Raw genomic sequence first — 21,986 nt, 5'->3', positions numbered from 1 at the left:
CTAGATAAAGACTCTTAAATAATACATTTACCTATACTGTCTGTCTCTCTGTGCTCGTTCCACTGACAGGCAGACGACAGCAGAGAGGGGAGACAGTGTAGGAGAGACAGACAGGTAGGACAGCAGAGAAGGAGACAGTGTAGGAGAGACAGACAGCAGGACCAGCTGAGAGTGAGACGGTGTAGGAGAGACAGACAGTAGGACAGCCCAGGATAGGTGTCCCTAATTGTAATCTCTGGGAGTTGGCAATAACCTTGCCATACCTCAGCTTTTGCTGAACTGACACCACTGCCCCAACTTACATTCAGGCAAGTTAATACAACAGCGGTGAACCACACGTTTTAATTTTTCATGTACCATCGGAGCTCCGCGGTAGGTAGAAAATTAATATAAGCCTATGAGACGCTCAAAATATAGACATGAACAAAGTCAGTCAGGATGAGAATTTTCCACTTCATAGTCGGCGCTCGACTACTCCAGTGTGTTTCTGCAGGTAAACATCACCACACTACTGTAGTGTGTTTCTGCAGGTAAACACCACCACACTACTGTAGTGTATTTCTGCAGGTAAACACCACCACACTACTACTCTAGTGTGTTTCTGCAGGTAAACACCACCACACTACTGTAGTGTGTTTCTGCAGGTAAACACCACCACACTAACTGTAGTGTGTTTCTGCAGGTAAACACACCACACTACTGTAGTGTGTTTCTGCAGGTAAACACCACACACTACTACTCCAGTGTGTTTCTGCAGGTAAACACCACCACACTACTACTCTAGTGTGTTTCTGCAGGTAAACACCACCACACTACTGTAGTGTGTTTCTGCAGGTAAACACCACCACACTACTGTAGTGTATTTCTGCAGGTAAACACCACCACACTACTACTCTAGTGTGTTTCTGCAGGTAAACACCACCACACTACTGTAGTGTGTTTCTGCAGGTAAACACACCACACTACTGTAGTGTGTTTCTGCAGGTAAACACACCACACTACTGTAGTGTGTTTCTGCAGGTAAAACACCACCACACTACTACTCCAGTGTGTTTCTGCAGGTAAACACCACCACACTACTACTTCAGTGTGTTTCTGCAGGTAAACACCACCACACTACTCCAGTGTGTTTCTGCAGGTAAACACCACCACACTACTGTAGTGTGTTTCTGCAGGTAAACACCACCACACTACTACTCAGTGTGTTTCTGCAGGTAAACACCACCACACTACTCAGTGTGTTTCTGCAGGTAAACACCACCACACTACTGTAGTGTGTTTCTGCAGGTAAACACCACCACACTACTGTAGTGTGTTTCTGCAGGTAAACACCACCACACTACTGTAGTGTGTTTCTGTAGGTAAACACCACCACACTACTGTAGTGTGTTTTCTGCAGGTAAAACACCACCACACTACTGTAGTGTGTTGCTGTAGGTAAACACCACCACACTACTGTAGTGTGTTTCTGCAGGTAAACACCACCACACTACTGTAGTGTGTTTCTGCAGGTAAACACCACCACACTACTACTCCAGTGTGTTTCTGCAGGTAAACACCACCATACTACTGTAGTGTGTTTCTGCAGGTAAACACCACCACACTACTGTAGTGTGTTTCTGCAGGTAAACACCACCACACTACTACTCCAGTGTGTTTCTGCAGGTAAACACCACCACACTACTGTAGTGTGTTTCTGCAGGTAAACACCACCACACTACTGTAGTGTGTTTCTGCAGGTAAACACCACCACACTACTGTAGTGTGTTTCTGCAGGTAAACACCACCACACTACTGTAGTGTGTTTCTGCAGGTAAACACCACCACACTACTACTCCAGTGTGTTTCTGCAGGTAAACACCACACACTTCTACTCCAGTGTGTTTCTGCAGGTAAACACCACCACACTACTACTCTAGTGTGTTTCTGCAGGTAAACACCACCATACTACTCCAGTGGCTGATGACTGCTGGTAGAGGAACCGATGGGTAATACATGTATTTATTGTTTTCTCATGTAAACGTAGGGCAAAGTTGCATACTTTACCTTTAAGTCTAGGGGTTTGACATTTACTGCAGCTGTTAGATCAGAGTCTTAAACGTTTTACTCTACTAACTGACTGACTGACTGACTGACTGACTGACTGACTGACTGACTGACTGAGTGGTTTGAGATTCACAACTCGTCCTGCAGCAGATCAGAACCATTCAACCGGAGAGTGTGCGTGTGCGTGTGTGTGCGTTGGTGCGCGTGTGCGTGTGTGTTTAAACCTAAATCTCTGATCTGGATTAACAGTCTGACTTTGAGAGAGAGAGAGGAGAGAGGAGGAGAGAGAGAGAGAGAGAAGAGAGAGAGAGAGAGAGAGAGAGAGAGAGAGAGGAGAGGAGAGACACAGAGAGAGAGAGAGGAGAGAGAGAGAGAGATGAGAGAGAGAGAGACAGAAAGAGAGAGAGAGAGTATTTAGTGATAGATCATTATTGTGTGTCAGAGGTAATCAGCTGTCCCCCCATCCTGCACAACACTGATTACAGCATTAATACAACACACACGCACACGCACAAACATATACTTAGTATATACTGTATATCAGTACGTATATGTGTCTACAATACATAGTCTACTGTTAGTCTATGAGTTTCTAATCTTGTGTCCTTAGACGTCCTCTGCTCGGACTGAGCACTGGGGATGTAGTCTGTCTGTCTGTCTGTCTGTCTGTCTGTCTGTCTGTCTGTCTGTCTGTCTGTCTGTCTGTCTGTCTGTCCACACGACCCAGACTCTCCTCCCTTCTGGCTCCCAAACTATGGAATGAACTCCCCATAGCAATTAGACTGCAGACTCAATCTTCCGCCGTAATCTGAAGACTCATCTTAGCCCGTAGCACTTCCCTTAACCTTGACGACCTTGCAGGCGTATGTAACTAAATGTAACTTAAATATCATGTTATGTAGACAGATGAATCCTATTGTGTGTATAGTTTCAATGTACAGATTATTGATTTTTTTGGACAGTATTCTACGGTTAGACTGATGATAGGTTGCTGGTTTACTTATGTATTAGTTTTATTAGTAGATTACTATTTCTATGGTTTTGATGTATTACCTTGTGTTGTCTGTCTGTCTGTCTGTCATATGCAGTACAGGACTTAAATTTTGTGTCATTTCCTTTTCTCTCTCTGTCTGTCTCTCTCTCTCTCTCTCTGTCTCTACTTTTTTTTTGGGGGGGGGGTGTTATTGGGGAGCAGGCGGTCTCCGTGGAAACAGGCAGCCATCTTGGTCCCTGGCGGCGGGATTGATGGTGTAAGCACGGCTTCTGTCAATCACACTGCGGTTCCCATGGCGACGAGACACTCTCAATGGAGAATACATGTCTCAGATAGATAGATAGATTGACAGATAGATAGGTCTCCTCCTCCTCTCTCTCTCTCTCTCTCTCTCTCTCTCTCTCTCTCTCTCTCTCTCTCTCTCTCTCTCTCCTCCTCTTCAGTGTAATCTCATTATTTTCCTAGAAGTTGGTGTCTGTCACTCTCCTCTGTTCTGTTCAGTTCCCACTCGTCCTTTAGATGTTACTCCCTGATCTCTCTCTCTCTCTCTCTCTCTCTCTCTCTCTCTCTCTCTCTCTCTCTCTCTCTCTCTCTCTCTCTCTCTCTCTCTCACACACACCTCTTTGGGGAGGGGGGTTAGCCCTTAAAGTTTAACCCTCTCTCTCTCTCTCTTCAATTCAGCGAATTCAGCGAATGACCAATCAGAATCAAGCACTCAACCAAGCCGTGAAATAACATGAGTGTAGTGTGTATGTGTGTATCATGTGTGTATCATGTGTGTATCATGTGTGTATCATGTGTGTAATGCATACAAACAGTAATCAATCAGTGTTAGTTCAGAATGCAGTTGCAATTACCTCTCTCCCTCAGCAGGGGGAGACGACGGACATAAAACACTTACAGATTGTAGCAACAAACAGACAACCCAGATATTAAAGCATACAATACAGACAGCACATGCACTGGAGTGTGTGTTTGTGTGTGTGTGTGTGTGTGTGTGTGTGTGTGTGTGTGTGTGTGTGTGTGTGTGTGTGTGTGTGTGTGTGTGCGCGTGCGCGTGCTCGTGTGTGCATGTGAGACTGCAGGTCTCTTCAATTCTATTTCCAGCCACAATGTCTGAAAAAGACACTCAAACAACGCACACGCACACACAGACACAACCACACACGCATGCACGCGCGCGTACGCATGCGCACGCATGCGCACGCATGCAAACACACACACACACACACACACACACACACACACACACACACACACACACACACACACACACACACACACACACACACATACTCTCTCCATGTGTATAATATGGTCTCTTGCTCGGCTGTATAATTAGTGCAGGCTGTTCTGGCTGATGGATGAGCGCTGTGCACACACTGACCTTGGCATCGTTAGACACAACTACACACACACACACACACGCACACACACACACACACACACACACACACACACACACACACACACACACACACACACACACACACACACACACACACACAAACGCACACACGCGCACATGCACGCACGTGCGCGCATCAGTACGCGCACGCACACACACGCACATGCAGACGCACACACATACACATGCACACATCCGTACACAGCCAGAAGACTATAAACATACCGAGCACATCTAAATACATTTTTTAACATATCTAATTATATCTAAATATCTAAGTATATTTAATTACATCTAATTGTATGTAAACATATCTACATATGATTTCCACATACATAAATACATGAGAGACACATACAGACACATGAGAGACACATACAGACACATGAGAGCCACTAAAGATCCTGGATCCTCCAGGTGTTCTTCAGGGGAACCACAGACAGCATCCTGACACTGTGTCACCCACCGCCTGGTATACAACTGTACCGACCTAGCCTGATTTTCGATGAAGTCGATCACTTGGGGGAGGGGATTAGCATTTCCCTAAACCAGGGGTCTTCAACGTTTTCAGGCCAAGGACCCCCTAGCTGAAAGAGAGATGAAGCAGGGACCCCCTCTATATTGTATAAAATTGTGTTTCAGATTAAACTTTTTTTGTTTACTTGGTCTGCACTTTTTTCCCTCTACACCTAAACCTCTGCCAAAAATAGCATATCTACAAGCTCACAACGCCTCGCGCTGCGAGGCGTTGTGAGCTTGTAGATACGCTATTTTTGGCTAAAGTTCTACTCAGAAAAGGGATGCTAGGGTTCAAGTGGTTAATGTAAAAAAGAAAATCATAGCACACAACGATTTCAAAGATTTGGCGGACCCCCTGTAGTAACTCTGAGGACCCCCTAGGGGTCCCGGACCCCCTGTTGAAGACCCCTGCCCTAAACCAAACGTTGCAGGCTAGTGTCGCACAGCTTGAGAACGCCCCGTGGCGCTGATTGGCTTGTCGTTAGACCCACCCCCACCTCCGACTCTGATTTGACAGGTATTTCTTCTACCGTGAAAAGCCATACGCTCACATTATGACACCAGACCAAGAGGAGCGCCACTCAGGGAGTGGGCGGGGTCTATGGTCTGGAACCAGGCTATAGTACCGACCTGAATGGTAACCGGAACACGCTCGCTCCAAAATACGCTCGCCCACATTTATTGAGCGGACCACTCGCCCCGCTCGAGCGGAATGCTTGGTGAGAACAGACTACAGCCCCTAACATTATGTGAGGCAGTAGTTGGGCAGTGGTGTAAAGTAACTAAGTACATTTACTCAAGTACTCTACCTAAGTACAATGTTGAGGTACTTTTACTTCACTGGAGTATTTCCAATTGTTTTACTTCTACTCCACTACATCTCAGAGGCAAATATTGTACTTTTACTCCACTACAATTATTTGAAAACTTACTAGTTATTTTGCAGATATAAATTATTACATTATAAAACATACATTAACCACTTCAGCCCTATTTTATACATAGGCCATTTGAAAATAGCTGATCCAAAAGCTCACAACGCGCCGCATCGCAACGAGTTGTGAACTTGTAGATCTGCTATTTTCAAAGATTTCAATACTTTTACTTTAGGTACTTTAAGTACATTTTGATACCAATACTTTTGTACTTTTACTCAAGTACATCTTTAATTCCGGACTTTACAGTACTTGTAACAGAGTACATCATCCCACGATTTTGTAACCCATTTTTTCACCCATTGCCAATTGCCTATGTAATCCTGGGCGCTACTCTCCTTCTGCCAGCCTGGGGAGAGCCCAGAGCTGAGCTCATGCCTCTTTCAATGCATGAGGAGCAAGCAAGTCACTTCTTATCACCTGACAGGGGAGAGTTTCCTCGGTAGGATGTGGCACGTGGAAGGAACACGTTATTCCAACCAGTTCCTTTCCCAGGGGGAGGCAGTATAGAGACCAGGATTACTGCATGTTTTGTGAGGGTATTAACTACCCTAGGGGACCCACAGCGTCCCCGGCGGGAATCAAACCCAGGACCAGGGCCTTGTTATAGATATTGAACCAATTAAAAGCATTAACAAGAGCTTGTGACTAGATAGTATTGGATCCAACCTGAACACAGGTTCTTTTTCCCATTTCCTGTAAAGTAACAGTTTTTGGCGTACAAGGTTTCCACAGGACAGTTACAACGTATCCAACTGCACTGTGTGTCAGTAAAGCCTGCAGGATTATCAGGGACCCCAGACACCCCCACCATGGACTGTTTCAGCTGCTAGCATCTGGCACGCGGTACAACCCACACACCCACACGCACGCACGCACGCACGCACGCACGCACGCACGCACGCACGCAGACCAGTCTTGGCTCCAGCCAAGGGGCAAGGCTGAGATATTTACGATGAGGCCGACAAAATGGCCAGAGTGGCGCTGTTTTACCCTGCGCCGACCTGTGGGTTCAGAAAGAATTTATTTTAGCGCAAGTGAATGGGTTTTTTGACAAACTTTAGACTAGATTTTCTTACTGTAATAAAAATTGTCATAAATTCTATATGCTTCCAGTCGCTAGTTTAAAGTCTCCTTTCAATCATCAGGATATGCGTTTTGCTAAATTATGGTTCTATTTATTATAAAATTGACGATAAAGTAGGCTATTCTCTAGGAGGGGCGGGATGATTTGATTGACACGCTACACAACCAATAGCATTCATTCCCCGCCCCCCCGCTCTTGATTGACAAGTTACCCAACCAATAATGGTCTGAACTCATTCTGACGCGTATTGAAAGATGGCGGACCTACAGTCTTGCAGCAAAGGCTTCATTTTCGGTCTGTAGAAAGCAGCGGAGGGGGTTTGTCCATCTCATTTATACAGTCTATGGCTCCAGCAGGTGAACAGAGCGGCCAAAAGCTGATGCTACTGCAGAGGAGGCTGTGTGGAGGAGGAGGCACTAACGAGCGGCAGTGGAGAAGAAGGAGGTGAAGACCTCCGTCTTCTCTTGGACTGCCGGGTGAACTTTGACCTTTAAGGCCCAGCTGCCCCGGAGCGGGGTCACCTCTCTCTACTGACCGGGATGACAGAGCCTCTCCTCTCCCCTCTCTCTCTCTCTCTCTCTCTCTCCCTCTCTCTCTCTCTCTCTCTCTCTCTCTCTCTCTCTCTCTCTCTCTCTCTCTCTCTCTCTCTCTCTCTCTCTCTCTCTCTCTCTCTCTCTCTCTCTCTCTCTCTCTCAGACAGGTGACCCATCTCACTGCTGTCTGATCTGATATTTTCACAAATTATTGATCGTCGATCGAAAACATCGACATTTTAATATAGCACTGCATTGATATTAAACAGAGAAATACACTTTGTAATGTGTACTTTTGAATACTAAAATCAGAAAAGATTGCAACTGGAACACTATAAATGGGTTATCTCTCCTGATTGAGTGAAATTGGTAAGCACACCTGAAAATTACAATGATTACTATCTTATCACTTTTTGATTCAACAAACAAAATAAAGGAAATTTATGAAACATACAAAACTAGTGTGCCTGCATTGTCCTGTTGTAACTCTGCTCCTGCTCCCCTCTATGTTTGGCACTGATTGAGAGACTGGTTCCACCTGGACAACCCAGCTGAAGACTGTTTGCTTGTTCTGTGTTATAACTAGGCTAAGTTTGAACTTAGTGTGAGGTGGTGCAACTGGCTCCAGCAGGTGTGCGTGTCAGTGCATAATTGTGCAATGTGTAGCTCATTCAGCCAAGGAAAAAAAATCTAGTTTTTTTTTCTGTCTATGGTCACCCCAGGGCTTCGTAGTATTCCTTTATTATTTTTTCACAAATATGTCACTCATTATAAAGAGCAGGTGAGATTCACTAACAAATTCAATAATGGTTTCATTGATTGATTTTTATCTAAACCGTTCATATAATGTGCATGTGTTGATCTGTGGCAGAATGCATGTTGAACAGTTACATTCCTTAAGTTTTTTCAAACAGAAGATGTTTTTTAAAGTGGTCAGAAATAGCACATGTACAAGCTTGCAGCATGGCACAAAGTGAAGCGCTGTGAGCTTGTATATCTTTTACATTTTGAAAACTACTGTTCTAAACCACTGTTCTAAATCCTAAGAAAACACTTGTGTTGCTGTATATAGTAGCTAAAATCTAAAATGATTATACCGATGCTTTCCCGGTTTTAATGGGTGGGTGTGTTCCCTTGTCTCCCTGTCTGGTTTGTTTGACTGTATCATTGTGTGCCTCATTGTTTGTTTTCCACCCAGCCCTGTCTCTACTGGGCTAGTTCCTTGCCCTGTCCCTGTCAGTAGCAGTGGCGTGCACAGACATTTTGAGGGGCAGGGGCTCAAGTAAATTATACTTTTTTTTGTTTACTTGGTCTGCTCTTTTTTCCCTCTACACCTATTCCTCTTGGCCAAAAATAGCCGATCTACAAGCCCACAACGCCTCGCAGCGCGAGGCGTTGTGGGCTTGTAGATCTGCTATTTTTGGCTAAAGCTCTCCTCAGAAAAGGGATGCTAGGTTTCGAGTGGTTATGGTAAAAAGAAAAATCATATCACATAAAGCTTTGAAGGACCCCCTGTAGTAACTCTGAGGACCCCCTAGGGGTCCCGGACCCCCTGTTGAAGACCCCTGCTGTAAAAAAAAAACGTTTCTTTTCCTTTTTTTCAAAAGGGCACTTCTGGTCAAGAGGGCAAAGGGCAGGTGCTATAGCGCCACCTAAAGTCTATCTGTGCACGTCCCTGGTCAGTATGTTTAGTCATGTGCCCCAGTCTTACTTCTGTAGCACCTGATGTCTTGAAGAAATTGTCAGGGTGCTGATGTTGTAAATGTTGGCTCACTTGAAACACTGCTACACCAGTGGGTCTCAAAGTGTGGTCCAGGTACCCTCATGGTTCCTTGAGGGGGTTCACGGGGCATGTGTACACTCTCAGAGTTATGGGGGTCCTTGAAATAAAACATTCTGAGAACCACCGTGCTACACTAAATGGTACAGGGCCTTAATTGGTATACTTGGAAAAACCTGTGCAGGAAGTAAGGAAGAGGCCTAATTTCTTTCCAATATGGCTGTTGTGCATATAGAGCCAAATGGTCAGCCTAATGGATTATCAGTTTAAAAGTGATATTGCACTAATTGTCATGAAGGCTGATTCGACCTTTGAGATAAATCAGTAAATGTGTTCAAAAGCATAGTGCACTTTGATCAGCTTTGATCACACACAGAGCGTGTGTGATCAAAGCTGATGAGAGGAAACAGCATCAGACGTGTGTTTGAAACAGTGAGAATTCAGTACGGTTAATAAAAGGTTAAGGTTAATAAAACACCTAAAAGGTAAATAGAGCATGTTGCATGATGGGAACAAATGGAGTTCCAACTTCCAACACACACATACTATGTCCAACAGGTCATGGCAAAGCAACACTACACCAAAAGACAGTCGTGACCCCCTAGACGGGTAACCAAATTTGTTTTAACGGTTGCCAGATGCATTTTTGAATGTGCTAAAAAATATATATATATTTATAGCAGGCAGCTGCTCAGGTGCTGACCTGAGCAGCTGCCTGCTGCTCAGGTCAGCACCATGGACAGAGTCACTTCATCTAACATGCGCCACAGACAGAGTCACTACTAACTACAGGGAGCTGTCCGCTCAGCACCATGGACATTTTTAATACCTTAAAAAATAGAAAACAATACAAAACATGAGACCATTACTGTGTCAAATGTAATGAAAAACTAGATTAAACCAAGCAGACTAATAACGGACAGATTACATGGACAGTGGTTTCACGGGCCAGAGGTAGGCCAAGTACGGACAGAAGAATACACCACCAGCGCTCAGGCTCCCATACAGCGTCTGACAAGCCGGCTCGTACTACGCACCACAGCTATTGAAGCCATTCACAGATTCCTGGAGGGGCGTGGGGGCGTGTGATGTGGAGTACAGCGTTAAAGGCGCAGGTCAACACATAAGTGCGTGCGTGCGTGCGTGCGTGTGTCCGTGCTGTGTGTGCCTTCATGGCTTTCAAACCTAAAAGAAGACACCAATTCATTTTTGACGTCACCACTAGATGGCAGTGCCGTACCACTGGAGTGAAAATACCAACAGAACAGATCAGTGTAATCCAGCCATGACAGGTGACATTTGATTGAATTTGATTGTCAATATAATTGATTGCATCATTGATTTAGTGAAGCCTTTATTTATTCTCGAAAAGAGCATGATCATGATCGTTGAGCATTTCCTCATTGAAGAGACCAAAATCTATTCAAATTCAGAGAAGGGTGTTGATTGGTTGCTGTAGCTGGGTTCATGCAGCCTTACTGCAGCGTCACCTCCACAATGAAATGGTCAGTGACCTCCGTTGCCTGTGGGAAAGAGAATTGACAACTTTATAAATATAGACCGGTCAATATGGTTAAACCCCCCAAAAATGGATACTAAAGATATTTCAATTGATTCTGGTACCTCTAGGCATCCTTAAAACATACAAAAAAGCTTAAAATGGCTATATCTCAAATACTATTCCCACTAGAAAGGTGGTTTTGGTGTCTAACCCTAGGTTGTAGGCTTAATGAATGTGACTGATTCAGAGACATCATCATCAGTTAACTATTTACGTGAACGGCAATAGCTGAATGGGTAGAGAGGCCTCTAGCCAAACAGCACGTCCCAGGTTCAATTCCTGGCCTATGTGTCGAGGTGTCCTTGAGCAAGGATGACGCGAAAACTGAATTTCCCTCATAAAATTAACCTAAACGGAACCACAGAGGTGACTGATGATCTTAGGCCAAGTAATTGCTGTCCTGTTTGGTGGAAAGTGCACAGATACCCTCGCAAGAATGCAAATATGCAATATAACACCTTCAGAAAGAAAGTTATCTCATCTTTGTTGTTTGCAACGTCTGAACGTCGTACTAACTGAATCTGCTACCAAACTTCACGAGATCATATAACTTGGTGTGCAAAGACAACAAGTGCATATAATGGTCGGGTAAACCTGGATTACTTGACTACTTTGTGTAATATATACATGCTTCCAAAAAGGTTTATATATATATATATTTTTTACATTAAATGTGACATGAGATGTTCATTTTATTTTATTTTACATAATGTTGTACAATGGGATATCACCTTATTGGGACGGACACCATCTTGGATTTGCCAATAAATAATTGACTGATGGTAATTTCACAGATTCAGTCACATTCATTGAGCCCTAAAACATAGGGTTGGACACCAAGACCAAAGCTCCTTGCAGCTATCTTGGACTCTTGAAAATGACACCTTTCTGGTATATTTTCTTTTTTATTGCTGAATATGTTTTTTTTATGTATCACTTTTGGAGGATGTACCGACTATTTTATTTATTCATTTATTTGTTTTACAATACATCATACAGTATACCGTATACATTGTACAAACATACATAACATGTCTTCAGAGACAAGAATAGCATACTGTAAATGCCAAGCACAGGTTACTCCCTAGTGGATTATTGGCATTTCATCAACTGGATCTGAACTAAAATATTTTTATATTATTATGATTTTTTGGGTGAAAACAAGCTTTTGAAAATTGACCTAATTTTGAGTTTTGAGTGTTGAATTTACTTTGTTAAATATTTGATTTGCTCTATTGCCTCAAATTGCATTAATGAACATAATGTAGGCCTATATGTAAAACCTTAAGGTGCAGACTCCTGTGTCTATAAATGGTAATCATCTTTCTAGGGGTTTAACTCTGACTCTTTAGCTGTCACACTGCTACACTGTGTTGATCAGGTCTAACAATATTTTTTCATGTCCACATTCGTACCGAAACTTGTACCCCAGCGATATAGGGGAGGGCCCATTGTAGTTCGAAGTCAATGGCTTTAGCACTGCCACCCACAACACGTGCCTTCATGGTGGGGTTTGCCACAATCCTAGAAATACAGAAAGATGACAGGAGATGAGGCCTTTGTGTCCTTTTCAATTGTACACTATGTACTGTATGTGCATGCATGTGTAGACCTATGTGTGTATATGTATGTATGTATTTTTATTATTTTCATTTTATTCTTGTATGCGTGCGTGCTTGTGTGTGTGTGTGTGTGTGTGTGTGTGTGTGTGTGTGTGTGTGTGTGTGTGTGTGTGTGTGTGTGTGTGTGTGTGTGTGTCTACCTATCATAGGCACAGGGTGGTTTGGGGTGCTTGTGTACCACAGCAGTGTTCATCGAGTCATCGATCAGCCAATGGAAGTTGGTTGTTTGCGTCCTGAGGCGGATGTCCTCCCAGTCTTCCCCACTGACATAGGCGCAGGCTGCATTGAAGTCACCCAGTAGCAGTATGTTCTGTTATGAAGACGACAGAGACGGAGAGAGAGAGAGCATATAAGACACACAGGAACACTTACTCTCACTCACATGGTTTACATTAAAGCAGGGGTCTTCAACGTTTTCAGGCCAAGGACCCCCTAGCTGAGAGAGAGATGAAGCAGGGACCCCCTCTATGTTGTATAAAATAGCTTATCTACAAGCTCACAACGACTCGCAGCACGAGGCATTGTGAGCTTGTAGATCTGCTATTTTTTTCTTAAGTTCTCTTCAGAAAAGGGATGTTAGCGTTCAAGTGGTTAAGGTAAAAAAAAAAATCATATCACACAAAGATTTGGCAGACCCCCTGTAGTAACTCTGAGGACCCCCTATGGGGTCCCGGACCCCCTGTTGAGGACCCCTGCATTAATGAATAAATAGTAGTTATATTGATCCAGAGGGTAAGTTACGTCTCTACATGGATTTGCTCAGAGTGAGCACACAGGGAGCAGTTGGATGGTTCAGCGCCTTTCTCAGGAACAACTGAAGCAGTATGAGCAGAGGATTTGAACCGGGGACCTTCTGATTCCCAGACGACCACTCTGCCTCCTGATCCTCCTGACAGCACACATTAGTAGAACTGTAATGTCTCACATGGACAAATCATACCTTTAACTAGTTTTAACACACACACACACACACACACACACACACACACACACACACACACACGCACACACGCACGCACGCACGCACGCACGCACACACGCACACACATGCTCACTAGCATGCATAACGTCTCTGTCGGGTGGAAACCTCATTATGTCCAAAACTGTAACTTTTCGCGATTCAAATAAAAAAATATTAAAAGTAGCAGATCTTAAAGGAGACATCCGGTCATTTTAAGAGTTATGTTTGATGTGCGTCAAATCACTTACCGACGTAGAAATGAAAATCGCGTGACTCCACAAATCCCCCTATCGACCCCCACCGTTGGCATGATAGTAGGATGCTGGATAGCCCAAATTCGCCTATTTTAACAAATGCAAAGTCTGTTTTTTTGCTTCTAGTACTCATTGTTGAGTCCCATGATAATGTAACAGGCGCTAAAACTCCGAGAAGCTAACGGCTAATAACAGAACGAGCTAATGCTGGTTGCCTGTTTCTCTCCCGACCTGGCAACCTGGGGCTGCCATGCAGAGAGATAAGCAGCCCCAGCATTAGCTCGTTCTGTTATTAGCCGTTAGCTTCTCGGAGTTTTAGCGCCTGTTACATTATCATGGGACTCAACAATGAGTACTAGAAGCAAAAAAACAGACTTTGCATTTGTTAAAATAGGCGAATTTGGGCTATCCAGCATCCTACTATCATGCCAACGGTGGGGGTCGATAGGGGGATTTGTGGAGTCACGCGATTTTCATTTCTACGTCGGTAAGTGATTTGACGCACATCAAACATAACACTTAAAATGACCGGATGTCTCCTTTAAGCTCGAAAGGTGTCACTTTGTGCCACGTTTTGAGCTTGTGGATCTACTATTTTTGATGTTTTTGTGTGACAGTGTAGTATGATCAAGTAGGGCGTTACTTTACAAAAAAAGACAAAGAGTTCAAATATGGAGATAATGGGTTTCTGACCGACAGCGACTAAGTGTGGTACTCTATGTGCGTACAGACAGTTGTCCGTATCGGGTTTTGGCATAATCCACCACATCAACCAGAGCATCAATCTCCCTGCATGCGGCCCATTTTGGAGAGGTGTGCTGGGGGATCAACACAAACACCAAGTTCTGATCTGTGGAAGGTCAGAGATACAGTACAGAGGAGAGAGTGAAGTCTGTTAATAGGATCCTGCCATGTAAAATGTCCTCACATTTTGTCATTTGAGGACATTTATTTCTCTCATAGATAGCAGCATAAGTACACACACACGCGCACACACACACACACACACACACACACACACACACACACACACACACACACACACACACACACACACACACACACACACACACACACACACACACACACACACACACACACACACACACACACACACACACACACACACCAGTCAACTTACCAGCTTTGGACTGGAACTGGGCAAGATAAGGTGGTCTGTCGAAAGTGCGGGGACGAGGAGGTACATACTGGTGCGAATTTATTAAATTCACTGTGGCGGTGCTAATAACAAGGGAAAAACAAATAAACCCTTTTATCAAAACAAAATAGAATTAGGTTAGGATTATGGTTAATTGAGAATAATAATAATGTAATCAAACAAAAGGTGTGTTATATAGATGCTAGGTTAATGGTTTACCTGGGACACTGTTTCTTCAGGCACTGCACTGTCTCTGAATAATATGTATGTGATTACTGTATTTACATTGCTTATTGTAAGTCATTCCGGATAAGAGTGTCTGCTAAATACCTCAATTGTAATTGTTGAAATGCTTTAGGGTTACGGTTAAAAGAGATACATATTTGTATATAGAAAGGGGTTAACAATAACCCCTTTCTATATTAAATTATCTATCTGTTGTTGTTTACACCTAACTAGGTGGTGTTATGGTTATGGTAAATGGTAAATTTATATAGCGCTTTTATCCAAAGCACTTAGATTGTGCATTACATTCACCCATTCACACACACATTCATACACCGATGCGATGGCAGAGGAAACCATGCAAGGCACCAACCTGCTAATCGGGAGCAATTAGGGGTTCTGTCAGTGTCTTGCTCAAGGACACTTCGACACTAACTCTGGGGGAGCCCCCCAGCCCGGGATCGAACTGGGAACCTTGCGGTCCCTGTTTGAAAATGTCCGTCTCTCCACGGAGAGCACGTCCCCCTCGGGTTGTCTACTCCATGCTGTGGGTGTGTAACTTCACCATGCAAAGAGCCAAAGTGTGTCCGCAGGCATTGTGACACTGTACACTCTGCCCTTGACTCAGTGGGCTTGGTGAGGAGGAATACCACGCTGCTGTTTTGCCTTTGCCTGGATATATCTCTTTGACCAACAGCCCTTGTGTTGGGTTCATCAAGCTCGTTACCAAATTATGTTGTGTGAATTATGTTGTGTCGTCTACCTACCAACCTGATATAAAAATATATTTTAACGATGTATTGTAACTGGTCCCCATTAATGTATTGTTTTCCTCTGTTTTAGTTCTGGTGCTGAGGCCCCAGGTCGGGACCAGGCGACACCCGCTTCAGTGGTGGTGGTATCCCCTTTTTTTGTGTGTTTTTAGATTATGTTGTCATTTTGTGTGCTGTGGTTAGGGGTGCCACTGCCCTGGGCTGGCTAGCTAGTTCCCCGTTCCCCTTGGTACGCCTCAGCGCCGATCCCAGGTACAATGTATTTTGTTGTTGAACCACTGTTATAGTATATTAACCTGATATATCATTTGTTAAATGCTGCTCCCTATTGCTTATTATATGAATAAATTGGATTACTGTTTGTACTTTATGCCACGCCTCTGCCCCCAATTCTTACAGTACAACAAACCTAGTGGGGAGTTATCATGTGTTCAGGTGGTGTACTTTAGTTTATTAGATTACCAAAACTATTTCCTAGGGCGCAATCCCCTAGGTGGCGTAGTTGGCTACCTTAACTTATACCGCCCTGCTACACAGGCTAGGTTGAAAGTGGTTAAGTGTGTCTATGGGTTTTATAAATATTGAACCAATGAAAAGTATTAACAAGACGGCATTGGATCCATCAAAACTTTTAGTTGTTCCCTTCTTTTTTCCATTTCCTGTAAAGTAATGGTTTTGGTGATGAAAGGTTTCCACCCGACATCAACGATAAAAGTCAATTACAGTGGTTGTATGAAACCCTGTAAAGAATCATAGTGTTACTTGCAGAGTGATGCATGTGTTTTACTGTACTTGTAGATGTAAAGGTATCGTTCCTTGTAGGACATGCCACTGGCGCTGTTGGGAGTGCGACCCAGTGGTTCACTGTGGATGCTGAGGTACTGAGATGCTCTGAGATGAATAAACACAAACACAATTACACACACTCACTCACACACACACACACACACACACACACACGCACGCACGCACGCACGCACGCACGCACGCACGCACGCACGCACGCACGCACGCACGCACGCACGCACGCACGCACGCACGCACACACACACACACACACACACACACACACACACACACAGTATCACATTCAGACACTAACATTCACAATAACTTAATTCAGAAGTGCTCTGAGACACAGACAAGGCATGGCACAATGACTAGTCTAATTTAACTAGTCTACCCAAGTGAATAAATTATGTATTTTTCTATACTAAAAAAAAAGTATACTTTTAGCACAAATACACTTGTATACTTGTTTTAAAGTGCATTCAATATATATTTCTACAAAGCACATTAAATACTAACAAATTCATTTGTAATTTAGCACATCTTTTAAAAGTTTACTTTTGAATGAGTAGCACTGAGAGCAACAGAGAGATCATCATGTCCTCTCAGTGCTGCTAATTCAACCTAGAAATGGCTTGAAAACCATGTAAAATCACTGGAATTACAGAGATGGTCTTACTGGTTGTTGACCGCTGTCATCAGTGCCATCATTACAGGCACATTAATGCTACTGTCTCTGACCTCCTGGATCAGAATGATGTCATAGTTACAGATAACCTACAAAACAAATGTTTAAGGAAACATTGACATTATTTTTGACCATTTGAGTTTTCATTACTTTTTACAGTAAATGTAGTTGTAACAGCAGTTGAACTTATTTTAATGTTTTCATAACATGTAAATTGAAAATATAAAAATGCTAACCAATTAATTAAAAAAATGCAATGTGTTAATTCTACTGAAATCTACATCATCACTGTAAGCTTAGGTGATAGGGTTAATGAAAGGAAAAACTACAATATGGCCTCTGCTTTTGCACAACTGGAAAGTGTAAGCATCAAATTTAAATGAAAGGCAGTAGCACTATGTACTGTAGGAATACTTGTGACTGTGCAATTTAAGTGAAGTGAACTGTATAAAGATTTTTCAATGCAAGTATACACTTAAAGTTCCAGTATAGTATCAACATTAAGCTTCATAAAAAAGAAAAGAAAAAACATATTATGTACTTTTGTAACTGAAACATAGAAATTGTTTTTCATGAACATACACAGTATCCAGGTTATTTGTATCAGGACAATTATTTGGTCAAATGTGATAACCCAGAGAAACTAGCAAGCCTGCAGTGTTTCATACCATGGCGATATTTCAGGATTTCTGCATTTTTCTGATTGGGGTTGACGAGATAGGTCGATTATTTACATGCGATTACACAGAGAAACAGTGTGAAAGCCTGCAGTGTTTCATACCATGGCGATGTAATTCAGGATGGTGGCTTTTTGGAGAGTTGGAGGACTTTTGGAAACACCTGGAAGATTGGCCTTCTTCGGACCAAAACACTCGAGGTTCCAGGCTCCCACCCTGAGCTGAGCACAGGTCAGCTGCAACCCACCCAGCAAGAGGACCAGACAACACACTAAATGCATCCTGGGGTGGGAAGGGATAAGGTCAGGTAAGAGCAGGTAGGTAACATGTAAAATAAAACTTCAGTGGCCTAACCCATGAGAAATGGGATCATGAAGTGAATACCTGTAGACTAGGATACTCTATCACCTCTTCAGCTCAGCAGTGGGGATTTAACATTGGAAAATATACACCCGACGTTTGGTTTCCAAGCTCTAGCCTTTGATTGCCTTTCAATAAAACCACATTTGATAGACATATATACGTACTGTATCACCTGCATACATGTGACTGATTAGAGAGAATTTTATCATGATTTCCTGCATAATCGATGAATACAACTGAAGTGTGTAATTTGGAGAGCATTGCATGACGCACACATTGTCTTCTTTGAATAGACTATCATCTTCACGAGGAATTGACACTCACTTCTGCTGATTATAGGAAAATTATAATCACAGAGATTTGTTGAGAATGAGGAGAGAGGGCGACCTCAAATGTTCTGCCACTGCGCGCACTGGCCGTCTGTCCATTGTAGGTGCACTCTACCAAACCAAGTTGGCATTGCGGGTGGTTTTAGATTCCGCTATATACTTTTTCAAACGTGTGTGGGTAAAATAGTAATTTTGGGGATAATGCAACAACACGCCCACGGCCACATCTCCAGGCGCAAATAGTGTCAGCATAATGAATAGTGTTTAGGGACAGTGCCAGCTCCCTTATCCGTTTTTCACAGCCTAATGGGCAGAAATTCACGGCTAGTGGGAAACGGGTGCGGGTATAGCAGTGCCAAAAGTAAGGGCCTAAGTGTTTTTCCATACATCCATACAACTGCTGTGTTGCCAGAATTTGTGAGGGGAATAAGCAACCAGGTCTATAAAACATAAGCCCAAAAGAAGTGACTATAATAGGCCACATGAGCACTTATATATTTATGTTGGCTATTTGAAAATAGCCGATCTACAAGCTCACAACCGTTCTACCATTATTTACAAGCAACTTTACAAGCCCAATGTGTCTTATAATAAGCAGACCTGGCAACACTGCAGACAGGGCGAGCATAAGATTGCATTGGGGATAATGGCTTGCGCAGTCTTTTCTTAAAGATAATGGCATCTGGCACGGTGATTGGTTTTATTATTGTATCGCCCAAACCACACCTACGCATACGGCTTGTACCCCCTTTTGTGGGGTAACGCCCCTTGCGCAGTCCTAAATACCAAATTAGTAGGTTTAGCCAGTATGGTCTTTTACTGTATAGGGCCCTTAGAGTCCAAGCAGATCCTCAATCATCATCTGTTTATTTGCGTGCAGGCAGGTTACAAACAGCATTGCAGAATCAGGCAGTGCTCACGAGCTCCTCTCCGTTCAGTCCTTGTTAAATATAATATCTCCACAACATTTATACCCTCCTTAATGTGTTTTAATTCCTTTTGGTCGGCCCCCTCCTTCCTGTCTGGTTATTTCTCAATCTATCAGGCACATAACACCATCTGAATTACTTCATTTCCGAGAATTTCAGAGTTCGCTCTAAAAAAAAGTTGGTCTGATAACTCATGATAACTTGATGATTTGTGTGCATGTTTGCACTTGGCCTCTTAGAGGACCTTTCATGGCTACTTTCCCAGAAGCTCTCCCTTAGACCTTTAGCCTAGTCCCACTGAGTGCTCGCTGATTTGAGAGTGGAAGCATCTGGAGGCCTCCTAACTTTACATAGGATTTCCCCTGTATACATGTTTCTTATATATTGGTATTCTGCCACGTCATTCATTTAAAAAAACAAACAGGACTGGGATAAAATGTTTAGAAAGGAAACATTGTTACTGTTATTTTCATGTGTAGTATCTTAATTCAGACAAGGCTTTAAGACTGATATTGAGAGCTTTAAGACTCATACTGAGCAGCACAGCTCATATTATTCCAGAGTGGTTGCAATAACACTAGGTGTCCATTTCACAGGATGTTGGCCAGATGTCACCAGACCTTAGCTGACCTTTAGGAGCCAGGGCGCTGCCCTTGCACACTGCCCTGGCACATACACACACAATCACACAACTCATGCACAGAGAGCATGTACATACACACATATGGACAAACACACACACACACACACACACACACACACACACACACACACACACACACACACACACACACACACACACACACACACACACACACACACACACACACACACACACACACACACACACACACACACAAATTAAACACATACACATTTACACACACATTTTCAGACGGAGAATGCACATGCATACATGCACACTGAAGTACATCTTTGCATGCCCCCACACACACACACACACACACACACACACACACACACACACACACACACACACACACACACACACACACACACACACACACACACACACACACACACACACACACACACAGGTCACACACACACACACACAGGTCACACACATTTAGACATCTGGACCAGAGCACACACACCTCACGCACAAACTTAGAAGATAGCGTGCACGTGCATACACACTGGGTTAAATAGCAGCCCAATTCTCTGTACTTGGATATTTTTGGGAGTCTTTGCCATTGAAAATCTACCATAGAAGGTCCTGTATATGTAACTATGTAACCCCCTTTTTGTTCTCCTTAATAAATTAACTATGGAGAAAGAATGTCTGGACCCTCATTTCCACCTCATTAACACAGATGTGCACTTTACCACACATGCAAGGTTGCAATGCAAGAACTTACAATGAACTCTCTACAAAGAGTTTCTTACAAGTGCAGGCCTATTCCTCCTTTGCATATGTTGCCGTTTAATATTCCACTGTGCTTTGCAGATGTTTTTGATGAATTTGACCCAATTTAACCATTTGGGAAATAAACTAATCACCATTCATTGCAACAAAACTAGATGCATAAAAAAAGTTAAACATCTACAATTTCTGCATGTGTTACTCTGTGTTGCACTTTCTCATCAACATTACCATAGTTACCTACTACTGCTGAAGAGAAAGCACAGAATGTGAATCCAGTCAGTTCTCAGAGGCAGCACCAGAAGGTCTCTATAGTGGCTGGTTTGTAGATAGATAAACCTTTATTGATCCAGTCTCCAGAGGCAGCACAGCAGCTTAAAACACAGGTAAAGATACAGAACAAATCGTAGATACAGATAAGAATAGCGTGTGAAGAGCACTGTTTCCCAAACAGTGGGTCGGGTTGTGGACCATTTTTTGGGGGGTTACGAGTAAATACACCTTAATTTTATTCCCTACTTTTTTGTTTTTAATTATTATTCCAAAATATTTTACAAATCCAAATTCAAACGTTTTTCAAAATAAATCCCGGGAAGGCATCAAATATCTCTCTTGGGTCTTCAGCTAAAGCGTTTGAGAATAACTGGTGTAGAGTAATGCACAAATAATGTGTGCCGAGAAAGTACATGTTCTTCTTATTATCAACGCATTACTGTATTGAAATGTAGAAAATGTCCAAAGAAAACCTATACAATTCAAACAAATGTAAAAATAGTGAAAATAGCAGATCTACAAGCTCACAATGCGATGCCAGAGAGGTTTAAAGTCCCAGTGGAAAATAATAAAGTTCCAGTAAATGGATTAAAATAAAATAAATGAAAAATAAAATCGTATTCTCCTCTAAATGCTTTTACCTTGCTTACCTTATTCTTTTACCTGTTGTCGTTAGGAGCAGATGATGAGCAGT

The 21,986-nt window shown here is 43.0% G+C and overlaps 1 protein-coding gene across 1 annotated transcript; it reads right to left on the bottom strand.

Moving 5' to 3' along the window:
• Positions 1 to 10,675: 10,675 nt before the first annotated feature.
• LOC311063027 (deoxyribonuclease-1-like) lies at positions 10,676 to 21,253 on the bottom strand (the record flags this gene model as incomplete). The annotated part of the gene is made up of 10 exons (XM_084082243.1): positions 10,676 to 10,825; positions 12,279 to 12,387; positions 12,626 to 12,795; positions 14,429 to 14,550; positions 14,842 to 14,942; positions 16,650 to 16,748; positions 17,326 to 17,423; positions 18,116 to 18,293; positions 20,253 to 20,297; positions 21,222 to 21,253. 10 exons carry the CDS (start codon positions 21,251 to 21,253, stop codon positions 10,778 to 10,780), a joined length of 1,002 nt encoding a protein of 333 aa, XP_083938369.1. The 3' UTR covers positions 10,676 to 10,777.
• Positions 21,254 to 21,986: the final 733 nt, after the last annotated feature.

This window comes from Gymnoscopelus microlampas (genome assembly GCF_963454915.1).
Source record: "Gymnoscopelus microlampas genome assembly, chromosome: 16".
NCBI classification, from domain to species: domain Eukaryota; kingdom Metazoa; phylum Chordata; class Actinopteri; order Myctophiformes; family Myctophidae; genus Gymnoscopelus; species Gymnoscopelus microlampas.
The sequence above is the reverse complement of the archived record's forward strand: the minus strand, read 5'-3'. Positions and strand labels throughout refer to the sequence as shown.